General features: G+C 54.1%; 1 gene segment (V, D, J or C); it reads left to right on the top strand.

The window, feature by feature from the left end:
- The first annotated feature begins 5,288 nt into the window (after window positions 1-5,288).
- LOC107307734 (Ig gamma chain C region-like) lies at window positions 5,289-17,831 on the top strand. The segment is given in 4 exon segments: window positions 5,289-5,409; window positions 8,107-8,451; window positions 14,061-14,390; window positions 17,447-17,831. Coding segments are annotated over 4 exon segments (1,155 nt in total).
- Window positions 17,832-18,251: the final 420 nt, after the last annotated feature.

Raw genomic sequence — 18,251 nt, 5'->3', positions numbered from 1 at the left:
CTATGGGGCAGGGAGAGCTATGGGGCAGGGATCTATGGGGCAGGGAGAGCTGTGGGGCACAGATCTATGGGGCAGAGTTGTGGGTCCAGCTGTACCTATAGGGTTGAGTACAGCTATGGGGCAGGGAGAGCTATGGGGCAGGGATCTATGGGGCAGGGATCTATGGGGCAGGGATCTATGGGGCAGGGATCTATGGGGTAGGGAGAGCTATGGGGCAGATCTATGGGGCAGGGAGAGCTATGGGTCAGGGATCTATGGGGCAGAGCTGTGGGTCCAGCTGTACCTATAGGGTTGAGTACAGCTATGGGGCAGGGAGAGCTATGGGGCAGGGATCTATGGGGCAGGGATCTATGGGGCAGAGCTGTGGGTCCAGCTGTACCTATAGGGCTGGGTACAGCTATGGGGCAGGGATCTATGGGGCAGGGATCTATGGGGTAGAAGGGATCTATGGGGCACAGATCTATGGGGCAGGGAGAGCTATGGGGCATGGATCTACGGGGCACAGATCTATGGGGCAGAGCTGTGGGTCCGGCTGTACCTATAGGGTTGGGTACAGCTATGGGGCCGGGAGAGCTATGGGGCAGCACAGATCTATGGGGCAGCACGGATCTATGGGGCATGGATCTATGGGGCAGGGATCTATGGGGCAGAGCTGTGGGTCCAGCTGTACCTATAGGGTTGAGTACAGCTATGGGGCAGGGAGAGCTATGGGGCACGGATCTATGGGGCAGAATGGATCTATGGGGCAGGGAGAGCTATGGGGCAGGGATCTATGGGGCAGAATGGATCTATGGGGCAGGGAGAGCTATGGGGCACGGATCTATGGGGCAGAATGGATCTATGGGGCAGGGATCTATGGGGCAGGGAGAGCTATGGGGCAGGGATCTATGGGGCAGGGAGAGCTATGGGGCAGGGATCTATGGGGCAGGGAGAGCTATGGGGCAGGGATCTATAGGGCTGATCTATGGGGCAGATCTATGGGGCAGGGATCTATGGGGCAGAGCTGTGGGTCCGGCTGTACCTATAGGGTTGAGTACAGCTATGGGGAACAGATCTATGGGGCACGAGACCCAAATCTATGGGGCGGGAGAGATCTATGGGTCCAAATCTATGGGGCAGAATAGATCTGTGGGGCAGGAGACTGAAATCTATGGGGCAGGAGAGATCTATGGGTCCAAATCTATGGGGCAGAACAGATCTATGGGGCACAGGACCCAAATCTATGGGGCAGGAGACCGAAATCTTTTGGGCAGGAGATCTCTATGGGGCAGGAGGGGGAAATCTATGGGGCAGGAGGTCTCTATGGGTCTCTATGGGGTTCTATGGGTCTCTATGGGTCCCTATGGGTCCCCATTTCCCTTAATGGGTTTCTATGGGGTTCTATGGGGTGTCTATGGGTCTACATGGGGTCTATGGGTCTCTATGGGTCCCTATGGGTCTCTATGGGTCTCTATGGGTCCCTATGGGTCCCTATGGGTCTCTATAGGTTTCTATGAGTCCCTATGGGGTCTATGTGTCCCTATGGGTTTCTATGGGGTCTATGTGTCCCTATGGGTCCCTATGGGTCTCTATGGGTCCCTATGGGTCCCTATGGGTCCCTATGGGTCTCTATGGGTCCCTATCGGTCCCTATGGGGTCTATGGGTCTCTATGGGTCTCTATGGGTTTCTATGAGTCCCTATGGGGTCTATGGGGTCTATGGGTCACTATGGGTTTCTATGAGTCCCTATGGGGTCTATGGGTCTCTATGGGTCCCTATGGGGTCTATGGGTCTCTATGGGTCCCTATGGGTCTCTATGAGTCCCTATGGGGTCAATGGGTCTCTATGGGTCCCTATAGGTCCCTATGGGTCCCTATAGGGTCTATGGGTCCCTATGGGTCTCTATGGGTCCCTATGGGTTCTACAGGTCCCTATAGGTCCCTATGGGTCTCTATGGGGTCTATGGGTCTCTATGGGTCTCTATGCGTCCCAATGGGGTCTATGGGTCCATATGGGTCTCTATGGGTCTCTATGGGTCCAATCCTTCCCCTATTAACCCCATATTCTCTCTTCCCCTATAGGTCGCCCCCAGCTGTTCCCATTATCGGCCCCATGTTCATCCGGCCCCATATCATTGGGTTGCCTGGTTTCCCTATGGGTCCCTATGGGGTCTATGGGTCTCTGTGTGTCCCTATGGGTCCCTATGGGTCCATATGGGTTTCTATGCGTCCCAATGGGGTCTATGGGTCCCTATGGGTCTCTATGGGTCTCTATGTGTCCCTATGGGGTCTATGGGTCTCTATGAGTCTCTATGGGGTTCTATGGGGTCTATGGGTCTCTATGGGTCCCTATGGGGTCTATGAGTCTCTATGAGTCCCTATGTGTCCCTATGGGTCTCTATGGGGTCTATGGGTCTCTATGGGTCCCAATGGGCTCTATGGGTCTCTATGGGTCCCTATGGGGTCAATGGGTCTCTATGAGTCCCTATGGGGTCAATGCGTCCCTATGGGTCTCTATGGGGTCTATGGGTCCCTATAGGTCCCTATGGGTCTCTATGGGTCTCTATGGGTCCCTATAGGTCCCCATGTCCCTCTATGGGTCTCTATGGGTCTCTATGGGGTCTATGGGTCCCTATGTGTCCCTATAGGCCCTATGGGTCCCTATGGGTCCCTATGGGTCTCTATGTGTCCCTATGGGGTCCCTATGGGTCTCTATGGGTCCCCATGTCCCTCTATGGGTCTCTATGGGTTTCTATGGGTCCCTATGGGCCCCTATTAACCCCATATTCCTTCTGACCCCACAGCTCGCCCCCAGCTGTTCCCATTATCGGCCCCATGTTCATCCGGCCCCATATCATTGGGTTGCCTGGTTTCCCTATGGGTCCCTATGGGGTCTATGTGTCTCTATGGGTCTCTATGGGTCCCTATGGGTCCCTATGAGTCCCTATGGGGTCTATGGGTCTCTATGGGTCCCTATTAACCCCATTTATCCCTCTACCCCACAGCTCGCCCCCAGCTGTTCCCATTATCGGCCCCATGTTCATCCGGCCCCATATCATTGGGGTCCCTATGGGTCCCTAAGGGTCCCTATGTGTCCCTATGGGTCCCTATGGGTCCCTATGGGTCCCTATGTGTCCCTATGGGTCCCTATGGGTCCCTATGGGTCCCTATGTGTCCCTATGGGTCCCTATGGTCCCTATGGGTCTCTATGAGTCCCTATGCGGTCATTGGGTCCCTATGGGTCTCTATGAGTCCCAATGGGGTCTATGGGTCTCTATGGGTCTCTATGGGTCTCTATGGGTCCCTATGGGCTCTATGAGTCCCTATGGGTCCCTATGGGTTTCTGAGTCCCTATGGGTCCCTATGGGATTCTATGTGTCCCTATGGGGTCTATGGGTCTCTATGGGTCCCAATGGGCTCTATGGGTCTCTATGGGTCCCTACGGGGTTCTATGGGTCTCTATGGGGTCTATGGGTCTCTATGGGTCCCTATGGGTCCCCATGTCCCTCTATGGGTCTCTATGGGTCTCTATGGGGTCTATGGGTCCCTATGTGTCCCTATGGGTCTCTATGTGTCCCTATAGGTCTCTATGGGTCTCTATGGGTCTCTATGAGTCCCTATGGGGTCTGTGGGTCTCTATGAGTCCCTATGGGGTCTATGGGTCTCTATGGGTCCCTATGGGGTCTATGGGGCTCTATGGGTCCCTATAGGTCCCTATGGGTCCCTATAGGGTCTATGGGTCTCTATGGGGTCTATGGAGCTCTATGGGTCCCTATGGGTCTCTATGGGTTTCTATGAGTCCCTATGGGGTCTATGGGGTCTATGGGTCACTATGGGTCTCTATGAGTCCCTATGGGGTCTATCGGTCTCTATGGGTCCCTATGGGTCTCTATGGGTTTCTATGGGTCCCTATGGGTCCCTATTAACCCCATTTATCCCTCTTCCCCTATAGGTCGCCCCCAGCTGTTCCCATTATCGGCCCCATGTTCATCCGGCCCCATATCATTGGGGTCCCTATGGGTCCCTATGGGTCTCTATGCGTCCCAATGGGGTCTATGGGTCCATATGGGGTCTATGGGTTCTACAGGTCCCTATAGGTCCCTATGGATCCCCATGTCCCTCTATGGGTTTCTATGGGGTCTATGGGTCCCTATGGGTCCCTATGGGTCTCTATGGGTCCCTATGAGTCCCTATGTGTCTCTATGGGTCCCTATGGGTCTCTATGGGTCTCTATGGGGTCTATGGGTCCCTATGGGTCCCTATGGGTCTCTATGCGTCCCAATGGGGTCTATGGGGCTCTATGGGGTCTATGGGGCTCTATGGGTCCCTATCGGTCCTTATGGGGTCTATGGGTCTCTATGGGTCTCTATGGGGCTCTATGGGGCTCTATGGGTCTCTATGCGTCCCAATGGGGTCTATGGGTCCCTATGGGGTCAATGGGTCTCTATGGGTCCCTATGGGTCTCTATGAGTCGCTATGAGGTCTACGGGTCCCTATGGGTCTCTATGGGGTTCTATGGGTCCCTATGGGTCCCTATGAGTCCCTATGAGGTCTATGGGTCTCTATGGGGTTCTATGGGTCCCTAAGTGTCTCAATGGGTCTCTATGGGGTCTATGTGTCCCCATGTCCCTGTATGGGTCTCTATGGGTTTCTATGGGTCTCTATGGGCCCCTATTAACCCCATATTCCTTCTGACCCCACAGCTCGGCCCCAGCTGTTCCCCTTATCGGCCCCATGTTCATCCGGCCCCATATCATTGGGTTGCCTGGTTTCCCCTTCGGTTCCGTCCTCCATCACTTGGTCCGGCCCGAGAGGATCCGAACCGGGATCGGCCATCTTGGATCCGCAAAGGAAACTGGGATTTATCCGGCTTCGGGATGGAGATAAAGGGGAGAAGTTCGAATGTCGGGTCACAGCGCCCCCTAGCGGGGAGGTCTTAAGGAAGGAAGTGCCTGGTAAGTTATGGGGTGTCTATGGGGTGTCTATGGGGCTTGAGGTCCTCCAATGGGGCTGGATATAAGGTTGGGGGTTCTATGGGGGGATATGGGGTCCTATGGAGGGATATGGGGGGATATGGGACCCTATGGAGCTCTATGGGGTGTCTATGAGGGGATATGGGGGATATGGGGTGTCTATGGGGGGATATGGGGAGATATGGGGTGTCTATGGGGCCCAATGGGGCTCTATGGGGTGTCTATGGGGGGATATGGGGTGTCTATGGGGCCATATGGGGCTCTATGGGGTGTCTATGGGGGGATATGGGGGGATATGGGGTGTCTATGGGGGGATATGGGGGGATATGGGGTGTCTATGGGGGGATACGGGGGGATATGGGGTGTCTATGGGGTCGGATATGGGGATAAAGGGGAGAAGTTCGAATGTCGGGTCACAGCGCCCCATAGCGGGGAGGTCTTAAGGAAGGAGGTGCCTGGTAAGTTATGGGGTGTCTATGGGGTGTCTATGGGTCACTATGGGGTTCTATGGGATATAGGGTGTCTATGGGTGGGTATGGGGTGTCTATGGGGGGATATGGGGTGTCTATGGAGTGATATGGGGTGATATGGGGGGATATGGGGTGTCTATGGGGCTCTATGGGACCCTATGGGGATCTACGGGGCCCTATGGGGCTCTATGGGGCTCTATGGGGTGTCTATGGGTGGGTATGGGGTGTCTATGGGGGGATATGGGGTGTCTATGGGGGGATATGGGGGATATGGGGTGTCTATGGGGGAATATGGGGTGTCTATGGGGGGATATGGGGGGATATGGGGGGATATGGGGTGTCTATGGGGGATATGGGGTGTCTATGGGGAGATATGGGGGGATATGGGGTGTCTATGGGGGGATATGGGGAGTCACAGCGCCCCCTAACGGGGAGGTCTTAAGGAAGGAAGTGCCTGGTAAGGACTTATGGGGCAGCTATGGGGGAATATGGGGGGATATGGGGGGATATGGGGGGATATGGGGGGATATGGGGTGTCTATGGGGGGATATGGGGTGTTTATGGGGGGATATGGGGGATATGGGGTGTCTATGGGGGGATATGGGGGGATATGGGGTGTCTATGGGGGGATATGGGGGGATATGGGGGGATATGGGGTGTCTATGAGGGGATATGGGGGGATATGGGGTGTCTATGGGGGATATGGGGGGATATGGGAGGATATGGGGCAGCTATGGGGGGATATGGGGGGATATGGGGTGTCTATGGGGGATATGGGGTGTCTATGGGGGGATATGGGGGGATATGGGGGGATATGGGGTGTCTATGGGGGGATATGGGGTGTCTATGGAGGGATATGGGGGGATATGGGACCCTATGGAGCTCTATGGGGTGTCTATGGGGGGATATGGGGGGATATGGGGTGTCTATGGGGCCCTATGGGGCTCTATGGGGCCCTATGAGCTCTATGGGGTGTCTATGGGGGGATATGGGGTGTCTATGGGGGATATGGGGTGTCTATGGGGGGATACGAGGGGATATGGGGTGTTTATGAGGAGATATGGGGGGATATGGGGTGTCTATGGGGGGATATGGGGGGATATGGGGTGTCTATGGGGGGATATGGGGGATATGGGGGGATATGGGGTGTCTATGGGGGGATATGGGGGGATATGGGGGGATATGGGGGATATGGGGTGTCTATGGGGGGATATGGGGGGATATGGGGGGATATGGGGTGTCTATGGGGGATATGGGGGGATATGGGGTGTCTATGGGGGGATATGGGGGGATATGGGGTGTCTATGGGGGGATATGGGGTGTCTATGGGGAGATACGGGGGAATATGGGGTGTCTATGGGGGGATATGGAGTGTCTATGGGGGGATATGGGGGGATATGGGGAGATATGGGGTGTCTATGGGGCTCTATGGGACCCTATGGGGATCTACGGGGCCCTATGGGGCTCTATGGGGTGTCTATGGGGGGATATGGGGGGATATGGGGTGTCTATGGGGGGATATGGGGTGTCTATGGGGTGATATGGGGAGTCACAGCGCCCCCTAGTGGGGAGGTCTTAAGGAAGGAGGTGCCTGGTAAGTTATGGGGTGTCTATGGGGAGATATGGGGGGATATGGGGGGATATGGGGGGATATGGGGGGATATAGGGGGATATGGGGGGATATGGGGTGTCTATGGGGGGATATGGGGGATATGGGGTGTCTATGGGGCCCTATGGGGCTCTATGGGGTGTCTATGGGGGGATATGATGGGATATGGGGGGATATGGGGTGTCTATGGGGCTCTTTGGGGTGTCTATGGGGCTCTATAGGGCTCTATGGGGCACTAAGAGATGTCTATGGGGGATATGGGGCTCTATGGGGTGTCTATGGGGGGATATGGGGGGGATATGGGGTGTCTATGGGGTGGAGGTCCTCCCATGGGGCAGGAGGTCCTCCAATGGGGCCCAATTGGGAATCTATTGGGCCCAATGACGATCTATGGGGCCCAATTGGAATCTATGGGGCCCCATTGGGATCTATGGGGCCCAAATGGGATCTATGGGGCCCAATTGGAATCTATGGGTCCCCAATTGAAATCTATGGGGCCCAATTGTAATCTATGGGGCCCCATTGGGATCTATGGGGTCCCATTGTGATCTATGGGGCCCAATGACGATCTATGGGGCCCCATTGGAATCTATGGGGCCCCATTGGGATCTATGGGGCCCAATTGGAATCTATGGGGCCCAATGACAATCTATGGGACCCCATTGAAATCTATGGGGCTCAGTTGGGATCTATGGGGCCCCATTGGGTTCTATGGGGCCCCATTGGGATCTATGGGGCTGGAGGTCCTCCAATGGGTCTGGAGGTCCTCCAATGGGGCCCAATTGGGATCTATGGGGCCCTATTGGAATCTATGGGGCCCCATTGGGATCTATGGGGCCCAAATGGGATCTATGGGGCCCCATTGTGATCTATGGGGCCCAATTGGAATCTATGGGGCCCAATGACGATCTATGGGGCCCAATTGGAATCTATGGGGCCCAATTGGAATCTATGGGGCCCAATGACGATCTATGGGGCCCCATTGTGATCTATGGGGCCCCATTGGGTTCTATGGGGCCCCATTGTGATCTATGGGTCCGGCTGCCCCATAACTCCCCCTATATCTCCCCTTACAGCCTGTCTGGGCTCATCTCTCACCCCATTGGCTCCCGAGGTTCAGCTGGTCCACTCCTCTTCCTGTTCGCCGTCCAATAGGGAGACAGTAGAGTTAATCTGCCTAGTAACAGGCTTCTCCCCACCGGAGCTGCAAATTGATTGGCTGATCGACGGCCGAAAGGCGGGGCCGACGTTTCCCGCCATCCGCGGACCAATGGTGAGAGAGGAAGGAGAATCGACCTATAGCGTGACGAGTCGGGTCAACGTGTCGAAATCTGATTGGTCGGAAGGGAAAAGCTTCACTTGTCAAGTGAAACATCCCGGAACAGGAAGTGTGGTGGAAGATCACGTGAGAGGATGTGAAGGTACGGACGCCATCTTGGATAGTGGCACATAGGGATAGATAGGGACCTATAGGGCCCCATAGAGACACATAGGGACCCATAGGGACCCATAGGGACCCATAGAGCCCCATAGAGACACATAGAGACCCATAGAGACACATAGGGACCCATAGAGACCCATAGAGACCTATAGGGCCCCATAGAGACACATAGGGACCCATAGAGACCCATAGGGACCCATAGGGACCCATAGAGACACATAGGGACCCATAGGGACCTATAGGGCCCCATAGAGACCTATAGGGCCCCATAGAGACACATAGGGACCCATAGGGACCCATAGGGACCTATAGAGACCTATAGGGCCCCATAGAGACACATAGGGACCCATAGAGACCCATAGAGACACATAGGGACCCATAGGGACACATAGAGACACATAGAGGGACATGGGGACCCATAGGGACCCCATTGACCCCATAGAGACCCCATAGAGACACATAGGGACCCATAGAGACCTATAGAGAGCCATAGGGACCTATAGGGACCCCATAGACCCCATAGAGACACGTGAGATCACGTGAGAGGATGTGAAGGTACGGACGCCATCTTGGATAGTGGCACATAGGGATATATAGGGACCTATAGGGCCCCATAGAGACACATAGGGACCCATAGGGACCTATAGAGACCTATAGGGACCCATAGAGACACATAGGGACCCATAGAGACCCATAGGGACCCATAGGGACCCATAGAGACCCCATAGGGACCCATAGAGACACATAGGGACCTATAGAGACACATAGGGACCCATAGACCCCATAGACCCCATAGAGACCCCATAGACGGATATGGGGTCCCCATAGACCCCATAGAGACACATAGGGACCCCATTGACCCCATTGACCCCATAGAGACACATAGGGACCCATAGGGACCCATAGAGACCCATAGGGACACATAGGGACCTATAGGGACCCCATTGACCCCATAGAGAGCCATAGGGACCTATAGGGACCCATAGGGACCCCATAGACCCCATAGGGACCCATAGGGACACATAGGGACCCATAGGGACCCATAGAGACACATAGGGACCCATAGGGACCTATAGAGACCTATAGGGACCTATAGGGACCCCATAGAGACACATAGGGACCCATAGGGACCTATAGGGCCCCATAGAGACACGTAGGGACACATACGGACCTATAGGGACCTAAAGAGACACATAGGGACACATAGGGACCCATAGAGACCTATAGGGACATATAGGGACCCCATAGACCCCATAGAGACACATAGGGACCCATAGAGACCCATAGAGGGACATGGGGACCCATAGAGACCCATAGAGACCCCATTGACCCCATAGAGGGACATGGGGACCCATAGGGACCCTATTGACCCCATAGGGACCCATAGGGACACATAGGGACCTATAGGGCCCCATAGAGACACATAGGGACCCATAGAGACCCATAGAGACACATAGGGACCCCATAGACCCCATAGAGAGCTATAGGGCCCCATAGAGGGACATGGGGACCCATAGAGACCCATAGGGACCCATAGAGACCCATAGAGACCCATAGAGGGACATGGGGACCCATAGGGACACATAGGGACCCATAGGGACCCATAGGGACCCCATAGAGACCCATAGGGACCCCATAGACCCCATAGAGAGCTATAGGGCCCCATAGAGGGACATGGGGACCCATAGAGACCCATAGGGACCCATAGAGACACATAGGGACCCATAGAGACCTATAGAGGGACATGGGGACCCATAGGGACCCCATTGACCCCATAGAGACACATAGGGACCCATAGAGACCTATAGAGAGCCATAGGGACCTATAGGGACCCCATAGACACCATAGAGACCCATAGGGACCTATAGAGACCCATAGAGACCCATAGGGACCCATAGAGACACATAGGGACCCATAGACCCCATAGAGAGACATAGGGACCTATAGGGACCCCATAGACCCCATAGGGACCTATAAGGGGACATGGGGACCCATAGAGACCCATAGAGAGACATAGGGACCCATAGGGACACATAGAGACCCATAGAGGGACATGGGGACCCATAGAGACCCATAGGGACCCATAGAGACCCATAGGGACCCATAGAGGAACATGGGGACCCATAGGGACCCCATTGACCCCATAGAGACACATAGGGGACCTGCGGCCCCATCCAAGTCTTCCTCCTCCCCCCATCCCCCGGCGACCTTTACATCGGCCTGGATGCCAAGATCCCCCACATAGACACCCCACATCACCCCATAGACACCCCATATCCCCCCATAAACCCCCATAGAGCCCCATAGACACCCCATATCCCCCCATATCCCCCTATATCCCCCCATATCCCCCCATAGACACCCCATATCCCTCCATATCTCCCCCTATATCTGACTTCTGACCCCCATATCCCCCATAGACACCTCATATCACCCCCATATCCCCCCATAATGACCCCATATCCCCCCTATATCCCCCCATATCCCCCCATATCCCCCTCTTAACCCCCTCCAGACCCCCATATCCCCCCATACCCCACTCCTGACCCGTATCTCCCCCTATATCCAGGTTCTACCCAGACCTGTGGCCCCATCCAAGTCTTCCTCCTCCCCCCTTCCCCCGGCGACCTTTACATTGGCCTGAATGCCAAGATCCCCCCATAGACACCCCATAGAGCCCCATAGACAACCCATATCCCCCCATAGAGCCCCATAGAGCCCCATAGACACCACATAGAGCCCAATAGAGCCCCATAGAGCCTCACAGAACCCCATAGACAAGCCATATCCCCCCATATTCCCCCATAGACACCCCATATCCCCCCATAACCCCCTATATCCCCCCATATCCCCCCATAGACACCCCATATCCCCCCATATCCCTCCATAGACACCCCATATCCTCCCATATCTGCCCTATATCCCCCCATATACCCCCTATATCCCCCCCAAACCCACTTCTGACCCCTATATCTTCCCCTTTCTACCCCATATCCCCCCATATCCCCCCATAGACACCCCATATCCTCCCATATCCCCTCATATCCACCCATATCCCCCCCTAGACACCCCATATCCCCCCATAGACACCCCATATACCCCCTATATCCCCCCCCAAACCCATTTCTGACCCCCATATCTCCCCCTATATCCAGGTTCTACCCAGACCTGCGGCCCCATCCAAGTCTTCCTCCTCCCCCCGTCCCCCGGCGACCTTTACATTGGCCTGGATGCCAAGATCCCCCCATAGACACCCCATAGAGCCCCATAGACACCCCATATCCCCCCATAGACACCCCATATCACCCCATAGAGCCCCATAGAGCCCCATAGAGCCCCATAGACACCCCATATCCCCCCATATACCCCCATAGACACCCCATATCCCCCCATATACCCCCATAGACCCCCCATATTCCCCATAGACACCCCATAGAACCCCATAGACACCCCATATCCCCCCATAGACACTCCATATCCCCCCTATATCCCCCCATAGCCCCCCATAGACACCCCATAGAGCCCAATAGAGCCCCATAGAGCCTCACAGAACCCCATAGACACCCCATATCCCCCCATATCCCCCCATAGACACCCCATATCCCCCCATAAACATCCCATATCCCCTCATATCCCCCTATTATCCCGCTATATCCCCCTCTTAACCCCACATATCCCCCCATATCCCCCCATATCCCCTCTATATCTCACTTCTGACCCCCATATCCCCCCTATATCACCCCATATCCCCCCATATCTCCCCCCATATCTGACTTCTGACCCCCATATCCCCCCATATCCCCCCATAGAGACCCCATATCCTCCCATATCTGCCCTATATCCCCCCATATATCCCCTATATCCCCCCCAAACCCACTTCTGACCCCTATATCTCCCCCTTTCTACCCCATATCCCCCCATATCCCTCCATAGACACCCCATATCCCCCCATAATGGCCTTATATCCCCCCATATACCCCCATATATCTCCCTATAACCCCCATATCTCTCTGCCCCATAGGCAGTACCCAGACCTGCGGCCCCATCCAAGTCTTCCTCCTCCCCCCATCCCCCGGCGACCTTTACATTGGCCTGGATGCCAAGATCCCCCCATAGACACCCCATATCCCCCATAGACACCCCATATCACCCCATAGAGCCGCATAGACACCCCATATCCCCCCATAGAGCCCCATAGAGCCCCATAGACACCCCATATCCCCCCATAGACACCACATAGAGCCCAATAGAGCCCCATGGAGCCTCACAGAACCCCATAGACACGCCATATCCCCCCATATCCCCCCATAGACACCCCATATCCCCCCAGAGACACCCCAGAGACACCCCATATCCCCCCATATCCCCCCTATATCCCCCTATATCCCCCCATAGACACCCCATATCCCCCCATAACCCCCTATATCCCCCTCCAGACCCCTATATCTCCCCATATCCCTCCATATCCCTCCATAGACACCCCATATCCTCCCATATCTGCCCTATATCCCCCCATATATCCCCTATATCCCCCCCAAACCCACTTCTGACCCCTATATCTCCCACTTTCTACCCCATATCCCCCCATAGACACCCCATATCCCCCCATAACCCCCCATAGACACCTTATATCCCCCTATTACCGTCATATATTCCCCGATATCCCCCCATATCCCCCCATAGACACCCCATATCCCCCCATAATGTCCTTATATCCCCCCATATCCCCCCATAGACACCCCATATCCCCCCATATCCCCCCATAGACACCCCATATCCCCCCATAACCCCCTATATCCCCCTCCAGACCCCTATATCTCCCCATATCCCCCCATAGACACCCCATATCCCCCCATAACCCCCATATCTCCCTATATTTACCCCATAGGTTCTACCCAGACCTGCGGCCCCATCCAAGTCTTCCTCCTCCCCCCGTCCCCCGGCGACCTTTACATTGGCCTGGATGCCAAGATCCCCCCATAGACACCCCATATCCCCCCGTAGACACCCCATATCCCCCCATAAACCCCCATAGAGCCCCATAGACACCCCATATCCCCCCATATCCCCCCATAGACACCCCATAGAGCCCCATATCCCCCCATAGAGCCCCATAGACACCCCATATCCCCCCATAGACACCCCATATCCCCCATAGACACCCCATATCCCCCCATATCTCCTCAAATCCCCCTATTATCCCTCTATATCCCCGTCTTAACCCCACATATCCCCCCATATCCCCCCATAGACACCCCATATCCCCCCATATCCCCCCATAGACACCCCATATCCCCCCATATCCCCCCATAGACACCCCATATCCCACTCTTAGCCCCCTCCAGACCCCCATATCCCCCCATAGACACCCCATATACCCCCATAGACACCCCATATTCCCCCATATCCTTTCTTAACCCCCTCATATCCCCCCATAGACACCCCATATCCCCCCATAGACACCTTATATCCCCCTATTACCGTCATATATTCCCCGATATCCCCCCATATCCCCCCATAGACACCCCATATCCCCCCATATCTCTCTCTATATCCCATTCCTGACCCATATATCTACCCCATATCCAGGTTCTACCCAGACCTGCGGCCCCATCCAAGTCTTCCTCCTCCCCCCGTCCCCCGGCGACCTTTACATCGGTCTGGATGCCAAGATCCGCTGCCTGGTCTATAACTTACCCAGCGATTCCAGCCTCAGCATCACGTGGAGCCGAGACAAACAACATGGCCACCTCCGTCCCGACCCATTGATCCTACAGGAGCATTATAATGGGACCTATAGCGCCAGCAGTTCGGTCCCTATAAGCACCCAGGATTGGTTGGCGGGGGAGAGGTTCAGCTGTACGGTGCAGCACGACGAGCTGCCCCAGCCTGTGGTTAAGGGTATCAAGAAGGAGAGTGGTGGGTATTGGGGTCTCTATAGAGGTCTATGGGGCGATATGGGGTGTCTATGGGGGGATATGGGGGGATATAGGGGGATATGGGGGGATATGGGGTTTCTATGGGGAAATATAGGGGGATATGGGGTGTCTATGGGGGGATATGGGGGAATATGGGGTGTCTATGGGGGGATATGGGGTGTCTATGGGGGGATAGGGGGGAATATAGGGGGATATGGAGTGTCTATGGGGGGATACGGGGGGATATGGGGTGTCTATAGGGGGATATGGGGGGATATGGGGTGTCTATGGGGGGATATGGGGGAATATGGGGTGTCTATGTAGGGATACGGGGGGATATGGGGGGATATGAGGGGGTTAAGAGGGGATATAGGGGGATATGGGGTGTCTATGGGGGGATATATGGTGATATACGGGAATATAGAGGGATATGGGGTGTCTATGGGGCTCTATGGGGGGATATAGGGGGATATGGGGTGTCTATGGGGCTCTATGGGGGGATATAGGGGGATATGGGGTGTCTATGGGGGGATATGGGGGGATATAGGGGGATATGGGGTGTCTATGGGGGGATATGGGGTGTCTATGGGGCTCTATGGGGTGTCTATGGGGGGATATGGGGTGTCTATGGGGGGATATGGGTGGATATGAGGGGAGATATAGGGGGATATGGGTTCTCTATGGGGCTCTATGGGGGGATATAGAGTCATATGGGGACATTATGGGGGATATGTGGGGATATGAGGGGATATGGGGTGTCTATGGGGCTCTATGGGGAGATATGGGGCATTTAGGGGAATATGGGGTCTCTATGGGGCTCTATGGGGGGATATGGGGGTGTATGGGGTGTCTATGGGGAGATATGGGGTGTCTATGGGGTGTCTATGGGGTTAGGACCTAACTTCTCCCCTATTTCCCTTCCAGGACCCAGCACCCCACCCCATATCTACCCCCTGCCCCCTAACCCGGAAGAACTTTCCCTTCCTTACGTCACCTTGACCTGCCTGGCCCCATAATAGCCCCAAATGACCCCAAAAATGGCCTCTTTTATGCTCAATTTCCCCTTCTAGGACCTAATTTCTCCCCTTTTCCTTTCCAGGACCCCAAAATGGCCGCCAAATGACCCCAAATCCCCCCAAAATGACCCCAAATCAACCCCAAAACAGCCTCTTTTATACTCAATTTCCCCTTCCAGGACCTAATTACTTCCTTTTTACCCTTCCAGGACCCAAATCACCACATTCAGCCCCAAAATGGCCCCCAAACTGACCCCAAATCCCCCCAAAATGGCCCCCATACACCCCATGGATCGTCCATTTCTCCTTCCAGGATCTAATTTCTCCCCTATTTCCCTTCCAGGACCTAATTTCTTCCTTTTTCCCCTTCCAGGACCTAATTTCTCCCCTTTTCCCTTCCAGGACCCCAAAATGGCCCCCAAATAACCCCAAATCAACCCCAAAATGGCCTCTTTTATACTCAATTTCCCCTTCCAGGACCTAATGTCTCCCCTTTTTCCCTTCCAGGACCTAATTTCTTCCTTTTTACCCTTCCAGGACCCAAATCACCACATTCAGCCCCAAAATGGCCCCCAAATGACCCCAAATCAACCCCAAAATAGCCTCTTTTATGCTCGATTTCCCCTTCCAGGACCTAATTTCTTCCTTTTTACCCTTCCAGGACCCAAATCACCACATTCAGCCCCAAAATGGCCCCCAAAATGACCCCAAATCCCCCCAAAATGGCTCCCAAACACCCCATGGATTGTCCATTTCCCCTTCCAGGACCTAATTTCTCCCCTATTTCCCTTCCAGGACCTAATGTCTCTCCTTTTTCCCTTCCAGGACCTAATTTCTCCCCTTTACCCTTTCAGGACCCCAAAATGGCCCCCAAATGACCCCAAATCCCCCCAAAATGACCCCAAATCAACCCCAAAATGGCCTCTTTTATGCTCGATTTCCCCTTCCAGGACCTAATGTCTCCTCTTTTCCCTTCCAGGACCTAATTTCCTCCTTTTTACCCTTCCAGGACCCAAATCACCACATTCAGCCCCAAAATGGCCCCCAAATGACCCCAAATCCCCCCAAAATGACCCCAAATCAACCCCAAAACGGCCTCTTTTATACTCAATTTCCCCTTCCAGGACCTAACGTCTCCCCTATTTCCCTTCCAGGACCCAGCACCCCACCCCATATCTACCCTCTGCCCCCTAACCCGGAAGAACTTTCCCTTCCTTACGTCACCTTGACCTGCCTGGCCCCATAATAGCCCCAAATGACCCCATAATAGCCCCAAATGACCCCCAAAAATGGCCTCTTTTATGCTCAATTTCCCCTTCCAGGACCTAATTTCTTCCTTTTTACCCTTCCAGGACCCAAATCACCACATTCAACCCCAAAATGGCTCCCAAATGACCCCAAATCCTCCAAAATCCCCCCAAAATGGCCCCTGAACACCCCATGGATCGTCCATTTCTCCTTCCAGGATCTAATTTCTCCCCTATTTCCCTTCCAGGACCTAATTTCTTCCTTTTTCCCCTTCCAGGACCTAATTTCTCCCCTTTACCCTTTCAGGACCCCAAAATGGCCCCCAAATGACCCCAAATCCCCCCAAAATGACCCCAAATCAACCCCAAAATGGCCTCTTTTATACTCAATTTCCCCTTCCAGGACCTAACGTCTCCCCTATTTCCCTTCCAGGACCTAATTTCTCCCCTTTACCCTTCCAGGACCCCAAAATGGCCCCCAAATGACCCCAAATCCCCCCAAAATGACCCCAAATCAACCCCAAAATGGCCTCTTTTATCCTCAATTTCCCCTTCCAGGACCTAATTTCTTCCTTTTTACCCTTCCAGGACCCCAAATGACCCCAAATCAACCCCAAAATGGCTCCAATTCCCCCCTTCTCTGCTCACTTTCCCCTTCCAGGACCTAATTTCTCCCCTTTTCCCTTCCAGGACCCCAAAATGGCCCCCAAATGACCCCAAATCAACCCCAAAACGGCCTCTTTTATACTCAATTTCCCCTTCCAGGACCTAACGTCTCCTCTTTTCCCTTCCAGGACCCAGCACCCCACCCCATATCTACCCCCTGCCCCCTAACCCGGAAGAACTTTCCCTTCCTTACGTCACCTTGACCTGCCTGGTTCGCGGTTTCCGCCCTCGCGACATCGAGATCCGTTGGCTCCGCGACCATCGCGCCGTCCCGTCGACCTCCTACGTCACCACTTCCGTCCTCCCGGAAGTGACTTCCGGTAATGGCGGAAACGGAAGTGAAGGGGAGACTTACTTTGTCTATAGTCAGATGAGAGTGGAGGTGGGAGAATGGCGCCGCGGGACCGCGTACGCCTGCATGGCGGTACATGAGGCGCTGCCCATGCGCTTCAGCCAGAGAACGCTGCAGAAAATGCCTGGTAAATAAATTCATGTAGCGAAATATGGCATAAATATGACGATTTTGGGGGTTTTTGTGTCAAAAAATGAAGGTTTTGGGGGTGAAAATGGGGGAAATGGGGAAAAAACGGGAGAAAACGGTGAAAAAATGGTGAAAATAGGAGGAAATATGAGAAAATGGTGGAAATTTGAAGAAAATAGGAGAAAATGGGAGAAAATGGTGAAAATTGGGGAAAAATGGGAGAAATTGGGGAAAAATGGGATACTATGGGGTAGTATTGGGGTGATACTATAAGATTTTGGGCTGAAAGTGGGAGAAAATGGGAAAATACTATAAGAGTTTTGGGGTAAAAGCACGAGAAATTGGGAAAAAATGGGAGAAAGAATCTGGGGGAAAATGGGGAAAAATGGGGAAAAATGGGGAATAGTGGGGAAAAATGGGATACTATGGGGTGGTATTGGGGTCATCCAATA

Source organism: Coturnix japonica, unplaced genomic scaffold (assembly GCF_054131305.1).
Source record: "Coturnix japonica strain WE unplaced genomic scaffold, WE-NBRP24 Scf083, whole genome shotgun sequence".
NCBI classification, from domain to species: Eukaryota; Metazoa; Chordata; class Aves; order Galliformes; family Phasianidae; genus Coturnix; species Coturnix japonica.
This window is presented reverse-complemented; position numbering and strand designations above follow the sequence as displayed.